Genomic DNA, 8,796 nt, shown 5'->3' on the forward strand with positions numbered 1-8,796 from the left:
AACAACAGTGTTATTTTATTTCTCTGCACACTCTTTAATTATTTTGTTCTGTATTTTATATTATACAATGTCTTTTCCATTTCTTCATGGACTCCAAAAACGTATTTTTTGTCTATTCCAAAGTATTTTATTGATCATTTAATTCCTTTAAAAATCTATGTCCAATATAAGTCACAATGAACTACCTCATGCATATTATTTCCAGCCCTTTATAATCATAGAGGTGTCCTGGTGTAGTGCTGTAGAATAATCACTGAACTGCTAATAATAAAGTTAGTAGTTAAACCCACCAGTCACAACTTGGAAACCCTTGAATACATGGTTGCTATCATTTGCAACTGATTTGATGGCACTTAACAACTACGTAATATGTTTAAAACTTTTAAAGCACTGATATTAAACCAAGGACATTACAGAGAGTTTTATATGTATTATCAGTATCTTGTTTCAAAATAACTATATGTGATACAGCTTCCATCATTGCGATACAGCTTCCATTCCACTTTCATCACTGATTAATTTGCTCTGACTTACAATATGAAGCAAAAAAACACCATTGTTTAGTAATGGATGGAAGGAGCTCTGATAGCATAGTGGTTACGAATCAGGCTGCGAACCTCAAGGTCAGCAGTTCGAAACTATCAGCTGTTCCACAGAAGAAAGATGAGGCTTTCTGCTCCCATAAAGATTTATAGCCTTGGAAACCCTGTACAGGGTCGCTATGAGTTGGAACCAACTCCACGGCACATAATAACAACAACATAGAAACAAATGCAAAATTTCTATATGTTGTTATCAGTAAAATCTAGATAATTGTATAATTGTTCCTAGCAAATGTTATGTCTTAAAGTTTTTGCAATACAAAAGGGACAAAGGATGACACTATTTTTATTACACTTTGATAGGTATTGGGAAACTTTTCTAAAGAATTGGTACCATTTTCAGTGCCATCTGCCATGCATAAGGCCACTACTTTTACTGTTCTCACTAGTATTGAATTTGTTCTTTATTTTTTAAATTTAAATTAGGAAATCATCCAGTGTTTTGGTTTTAATTATATATTTTTTTAAAGTAAAATGAAAATATTTTATGCTTTCAGATTTTCTAAATATTTTTGTGAAATTACTCTTTCTGCCTTACGCTCATTTATCTACTGAGATCTTAGTGTTTTTTCTTATCCATGTGTATGAACTCTTGTTTAGGAATTTAAGTCACCATTTATCTAAAACCAGCAGCCTGACTTCTCTGATCTAGTATCTTTGAGAATTTCTTCCCTGGAAGAAATTATATCATGAAGTATAATCCCCATGCCTCCATAGGAGGGAGTTTATCTTACTCACATTGAGGCCCTTCATACATATATTGATCAACTTTGTGAAAGACCTAAGTAAAAGTATTTTCATTTGCTTTTTCCTTGGGTCTGGACAGCTTTGTTATGTGTTAATCTTCTGAATGAATAAATCAAAAGATCTTGTTAAAACAAAGAGAAACAGGGTTTTGATGTTGTTTTTAAAATTGTATATTTGAAAACACTGAACTCTTTTAAACTTAGATAATAATGATCTACGTGCAGTTATTTATAATTTTTCAGGTGTTAAAAACTGATGGGGATGCAGATGCACTCTGTTGAACTGTAGTTTACAAAAATTAGATTGGCTGCTATTTTTAACACACTTTGGGTTCTATTTCTAAATACCTTCAATACTTGCAAACATATTTAACCTGTATCACTGAGTATTTATTGATTAAGGAAAGAACATGTTTATTATACCATCTGGTATTGAGATGTTACTATGACAGCAACCTCAGTGTTAATTTAAAAGAGTTATTTGTGGGATTCTCTTTTCTATTTCAGATATTTATAGAAAAGAAAATTCAATTTTTATTTCTTTAATAATATATAAATACATGGTTTTGTGAAGATATGTTCAATTACACTGGTCTTCCTATATTTACATTAATTGGTCTGAATGTAAATATTTAATTATATTATTGGAAATATTTAGTTGGCTAATACTATGTGTATCATGGAAAAAGGAATTCTTCTGTGATAATGAGCAATTATGTTCATGATATTCTAAGAAAAGCATCCACTGCATTTTTCCCCCCAGGAGTAATGAGATGGAATCTGTTATTATCTGATTTTTTAGCTGTCAACACTAAGCAGGTTAACTTACCCAAGGTAACTTATTTATGTTCTCTTAACACCAGCCCAAGAAGGTAGTGAAATATCTAAAAGAGTGATTCGGGCAAAGAATAGATGTGGTTTATTTTTATTTTTATTTGTTTTCATTATTTTGCATGGCTTTGTGTTTCTCAACTATATTAAAACGATAAACTTAAAGTCTAACAGATAGGCTCATTCAAGTTTCCCTGAACTAAAATTATAGATTTGGTGTTACAGAAAATTGTTTGCATATATGTGTGTGTTTGTTTGTATACTAATTCCTAAGACAAAGCTTATTATAATTTTAAATAAAAAAGATTGAATGAAAGTTTCTTATTATTTTTAGAACCAATAGTATGTTTTTGAGTATTACAACACTGAACAGATATTAAACAAATACTACTAAACAATGGCCAATCCTGGTGGGATCAGTGTCTTCCTAAGCACAATTTTATATGAGTTTAAAAATTCTACATCAATTAAAAAACATTACATACTTTCTCAAATTGAAGGAAGTTTGTACTTTATTAAGGAATGATATATTTCTCTAAATTGAAAAAAGTTGTGTAGTCTTGTCAACGATAAATGGTGTTACATGCCATTGAGTAGGCCCCAAATCAAGGCACAATGGTGTCAGACAATTGTTAGCCACAGTTTTTTTTCTAGCAGATGTTTGGAAGTAGATCTCTAGGACTTTGTTATTCAACGATCAATATTCAGTTATTATTCATTGAATTGAGTCAGTTTTGTTAGAAACAAACGCGATATACAAAATTTCTATATGTTCAGTTATCAGTAAAATCTAGATAATTGTATCATTAAGAATAACAATTATAATAACAAACATTGACTCCTATAAGTGTTACTGTTTAAAATTGTGTGGGTGAGTGGGGGAGGAATTATCCCTCCACTCAAGGAACTAGCAGTCTAAAAAATTTAGAAGGGTAATTTTGTGTGTGTGTGTGTGTAAAGGGCCATGTAGTAAGTGTTTTAAGCTTTGAAGGCCAAACCTGCTCCAGCCTGCTATTAAAAAGACAATATGTGATGAGTATAGGAGTGTTCTGAATCTTGGGCCTAGTTAACTAGGTCCTATTGGAACAGATAATTTGGTCTCTTCTTTCATGCAGCGGTTACTGCACAGACCTTTCAGTAAGCAGCCAAGATCTTAACCATTGCACCACCAGGACTCTTTAACAACATGGCAGCATTCAAATTAAACCGTATTTGCAAAAACAAGTGATAGGCTGAATTTGACCCTCGTGTGCCCTTTGAAAACCTCTAGTCTAAATACTGACATAGTAGACAGTAGGTAATTAGAGCATATAAGATTTCAAGTAATAATTTCAGACATTAATAAAATAAGTAAGAGTATTGACAAATACATCAAAATTTGACGAAATATTTTGTACATGCTCTACCTACTCTTGGTTTAATTTAAAATTTTGATATACTGTAAGTTGGCTTCTTATATATGTGTAGTGAAAATAATTACTTGACATTTCATTACAACAAAACGTATTATAATAAAGACTCAGACTAAAAACAAATGTCAAATAGCCATTGTATTTACTAGCATTCCATATTAGTGATATCTAAATCCTCAGATATTTAGTAGGACTAAAAATGAAAACATAAGTACTTAAAGAAAATACATAGAACATTGCCAAATTTCTTTTTTTAAAAAGTTTATTGGAATTTTACTTGAAAATACTTGCTTGACTTTTTAGCATTTGCAAATGTATTGGTTGTTTTATTTTTTACTTACTGTTTTAAAACAGTAAGCTGTAGGCATAATGGTATATGACATTATTAATGAAGTTATTCCAGAATTCTCTTGAAATCGCTCTAAATAAATTTTACAAAATGTACTTACTAGTGAATGCATTGAAGCACCAAGTAATTTCCGTATTCTATTCTGCCATCAGTTTATATGGTTTCTATCAACAAAGTGAATTTTATTAAATGACTTTGTGTATCTCGATAGTCTATGAATATTTGAAAAATTTTAAAGTATCTTGAGTTTCAAAATATTTGCAAAAAATGCATGCATTATATGTAGTTTGCTTTTTCCAAATATAACAATAGTTCTGCAAATATGTATTTGGGAATGAGTTTTATAAATATGAAAATTCAAATTTAGATGAGTAGCCCTGAGTGACTGAAGATGTTTTAAGCATATGATTTGCAATAGGTTATGAGAAGTAATGTTACTGGCATAAGAAATCACTGAATGAGCAAGACTATATCCTCCCTCCTAATTCTATAGGCTATATACAATACATGTAATTTTAAAGCTATTTATAGTGTTTTCCAACTGCAAACCTTTAAAGGAATTTCTGAGGAAAGATATATTTAAGTAGGCTTAGATCTTTATTTGTATGTCTATATTAATGATATAATTAAATAGCTTGACAATATATGTCCTACTGAATAATAAATTTAAGTAAAATGAAAGTAACTAGTAAAACTCTATATTTAAATCCATTAAATGCCCTTTAATTTTAAAGGCATTGTGGAAAATTTTAAGCATATGAGTTTAATGACTTTTGCTTTTGAAAGCAGTGCAGACACCTGACTAAATTCACAGTGTCTTTATGCTATATTGAGGGAGTGGGATCTCTTCCTTATCTTGGGCTCTCTTGTTTGCTTTTCAGTTGCTGCGAATGTGGCTGTGGGAGGGCTTCTTCCCTGTGCGCTGTTGCCCATCCAAGCCTAATATGGTTAGTGTTCCCCTCCCACTTTCACACCTATTTAATGTGCCACCTATATGTATTACTGTCAGCATTCCTTTTCTTTTTCCATTTGTGTACATCTTAATATTTAGTACACTGGTTATGCTTTAGCAGTTTGAAAAAAAAGAATGAAATTGGTTTCCAAAGCAGAATCACAACTTCTTTCATAATGGATTATTTCAGATAAAATGTTATCATAAATCATCCCTTTGTCAAATGTTCATACTTATCTCCAAGCCTCTCGGTGAGCTTCTGATTCAAATTAGGAAGTTGTAAGATTATAATATCTGTTCCACATTTAATACATCACTGCTTTTGTTGTTCCATTAAGTAAGAACATACCATACTTGGAAGGAGAATCTACTTAAGTCAAGGAGAAAGCACTTTCTTTTGTGTCTCAGAACCATGGAATGACTGAAAGTAAATAGGATCTTCTATTGTCATAATTACTTTGGATACACATGGCATTGAAGAATAACACCATATATAAGTTTAAATGTTTTACTAATGTTAATAATTTGAATTGTTTCAGTATTAGATGCCATGTTCCTACCTTGATGTCAGCAGAGTAAAAAATATGAACATTTTGGGACATCAGAGTCCAAATACAATAGACTGATTTATTTAAAACCAGATACTAAATATAGATCTTGTTTATCACTATGAAGCTATAGGTTAGAACAAAAGATCAGAGAAATCCATTCACATACTTAGAAGGACCCATAAGTAATAGTTAGCAACCTCATAAAAGTGACATGTTCTAGATAATTTCTTGCTAAACTAAAGGGTTTAAATCTCTACATTACTCTATTTTGTTATTTGTAATCTAAATTTTCCATAAAGAAATAGTATGAAATGTATGTTAGGCAACTCTATGATTTCCTTAAAGCATTTTAAGACTTTAATTATATTATGTTGATGTAAAAAAGTGTATGTTTGAGCGAACTTCACACCTATGCACGTGTGATAACTGGTAGAATGAATATCAAAGAGACAATTAACAAACAATTTGATGCAATCCAGAGATCTTTTTTTCTCAGTCTCTTGAAGTTGCATATTTGGAAAACAGTTTTAAGCTTATTTGAAAGTGCATGTGTGTTCCAAATGTTTAACTTAGGCTTTTGTTGTTGTTGTTGTTGTTGTTTTTAATTATCATTGACATTAAGGGAAACTCTTTACCCAAAGTCTTTGTACTTCTAAAAATACAAAGTCAGTGGACTTCTAACCTCAAGGCCTGTGGTTCAAACCCACCAGCCATTCCTTAGAAATCCTATACAAAATTGCTATGAATTGGAACTGACTGAATGCCATTTAACAATAACAACATAAAAACCTAAAAAAAATGGCTGTTGAATTCACCCTTCTACTTCAATCTCAAAGTATATTTGCTGTAAAAGATGAATTATTATTGAATACAAATAGATAGAATTTTCATTTTGGCAAACAAAAAAAGATTCACAGTCATGCCTACTTTGATTTAACATCAAAGATACCTCAACGGGGGTTGAACAATTACGAGCCCTTGACATACTTTGTGCTACATGGACAATGTTTGATTTCCAAGAAGTATTTTTCTATTGTGTTGATCGATTCACTGGGTTTATGAAATAAATTAGTAAGAAAGGAAACATGGAATGGTAGAAATCTTTTGCAAAAGAAAATTCCAAGAAACCTATGAAAACAAAACCTTGCAAAAATGTTTCTTTTCCCTTTCTTTGAATAATTTTTGAAATTGTGGTGACAATTAATTTCATATGAGTCTTGGTGTGGTGCTGTGGGCTAATGCACTGGACTGCAGCTGGCTTAAACCACAAGGTCATCAGTTCCAGCTCACCAGCTACTCCTTGGAAAGCTTATACAGGGTCATTATTTGTTGGAATTTACTTGACAGCACTTAGCAACAACAACAATGTTGGGAATGTGGTGGTTCTGTATGATAGCACTGGACTGCAAACCACAAGGTTGTTAGTTTGAACCCACTAGCTGCTCCTTGGAGAAAGATGAGGCTTTCTGCTCCGGCAAAGATATGCAGCCTTGGAAGCCCTGTACAGTGTCTCTATAAGTAAGAATCTACTGGACAATATTTAACAACAACATAAATATATTTGCAGTCCTGGAGTGACCCTGTAGGATGAACACTATAAACTTCTAACTGCAAGATTGGTGCTTCAAAACCACTAGCTGCTCCTCAGAAACACTATACAAGGTTGCTGGGAGTCAAAATGACTCTGCGACACTTAAGCACAACAATATATATGTGTGTGTGTATGTATCTGTATATATATGTGTGTGTGTGTATGTATGTGAGTGTACAAAAAGTCAAGAATGTGCTTTAAGTACTCAGTCAAATTACTACCAGGGTTTATGGAAAGATTTATAGAATAGCTAGAGACTATTATTTGTTTATACATTCTTATTAAAATGAAAGACTAAAATGAAATTGTAATTGTTATTATACAAACTGGAGAGTAAGAGAGAAAGTTTTGCAAAATAATAAGAGGAATGAAAGCTAAAAATATTTCATTACTATATTTCCTGAGATTCTATTTTATAGTTTCAAGTTACTAACAGGTTTTAGATAAGGATTAAATTTGTTTAGATTAACCTTTGAGGAGAAAGCAATCTTAGATCACAAATATTCAGTAGTGAGAAGAATCATTTTCTAGTAGAATTAGTAAAATATTACAAAATCTGAACTCTGTTACTTTCCACTCATTCCTAGATTGTTATGTAAGTAATTGTTAAAGAACACTTAATGACATTGTGAGCAGACATATTTCTTAGTATTGTAGGTGTTGTCAAGTCTGTTCTAGCTCATTGCAACCCTGTGTAGAGTTTTCACCAGTACTCTTATGTCAGTTTGTCATACTGTGGTGGCTTGTGATTTGCTTTTACTCTGGAAGCTATGTCACGGGTTATTTTAAACACCAGCAGGGTTACCTACAGAGATAGGTTTCAGATGAGCTTACAGATAAAGACAATCTAGGAAGAAGGAGATTCAAACTACTTGGAATATTTAGTCATTGAAAGCCTTATGAATAGCAGAGAAACACTGTCAGATATAGTGCCAGAAAATGAGTCTCTCAAGTTGGAAGGCACTCAAAATGGAACTGGGAAAGAGCTGCATTCTCAAAATAAAATTGACCATGATGATGCTAATGGAGTAAAGCCTATGGGAGTAAAGCCCTGGGGACCTTCATTTGCTGATGGGGCACAACTCGAAATGAAGAGAAACAGCTGTAAACATCCATTAGTAATCAGAATATGGAATTTACACAGTATGAATCTAGGAATATTATAAATTGCCAAATATGAAATGAATGCATAAACATAGACAAGTTAATACCTCTATTATTCAAATTTACTCACCAACCACTAAATCCATTGAAGATGAAATTGAAGAATTCTACAAACTTCTTCAACCTGAAGTTGATCAAACACAGTATCAAGATGTATTGATCATACTTGTGATTGGAATACCCTGGATGAAAACAAAGAAGAATCAGTAGTTGGAATATGGCAATGGTGATGGAAATGATGCTGGAGATAGCATGATATAATTCTGCAAAACCAATGATTTATTCATTTCAAATACCTTGTTTTAGGCAGAATCAGAGAGAATGCTATGCATGTGGACCTCACCAGATGGATTACACAGAAATCAAATTGACTACATCTGTGGAAAGGGACAGTGGAAAAGCTCTGTATCATCAGCCAAAACCAGGCCATGGACAGATTGTGGATCAGACCATCAATCAATCGTTCATATTCAAATTCAGACTGAAGCTGAAGAAAATGAAAACAAGTGCACGAGAGCCAAAATATGACCTTGACTATAACTCACCTGAATTTAGAGACCATCTGAAGAACAGATTTGATACATTAGACACTAAAGAC

General features: G+C 32.2%; 1 protein-coding gene across 4 annotated transcripts in view; it reads left to right on the forward strand.

Moving 5' to 3' along the window:
- The window catches only part of EPHA5 (EPH receptor A5), a 688,281-nt gene that overhangs the window by 584,154 nt on the left and 95,331 nt on the right, over nt 1-8,796 (forward strand). For 2 of the 4 annotated variants that reach the window (XM_006875349.1, XM_006875350.1), the window contains exon 10: nt 4,822-4,887. The exons of the other annotated variants lie outside the window; for them this stretch is intronic. In XM_006875349.1, coding sequence (XP_006875411.1) covers nt 4,822-4,887 — 66 coding nt within the window. The remainder of the gene's footprint in view (nt 1-4,821; nt 4,888-8,796) is intronic. 4 annotated transcript variants of the gene reach the window in all.

This window comes from Chrysochloris asiatica, unplaced genomic scaffold (genome assembly GCF_000296735.1).
Source record: "Chrysochloris asiatica unplaced genomic scaffold, ChrAsi1.0 scaffold00322, whole genome shotgun sequence".
Lineage (NCBI taxonomy): Eukaryota > Metazoa > Chordata > Mammalia > Afrosoricida > Chrysochloridae > Chrysochloris > Chrysochloris asiatica.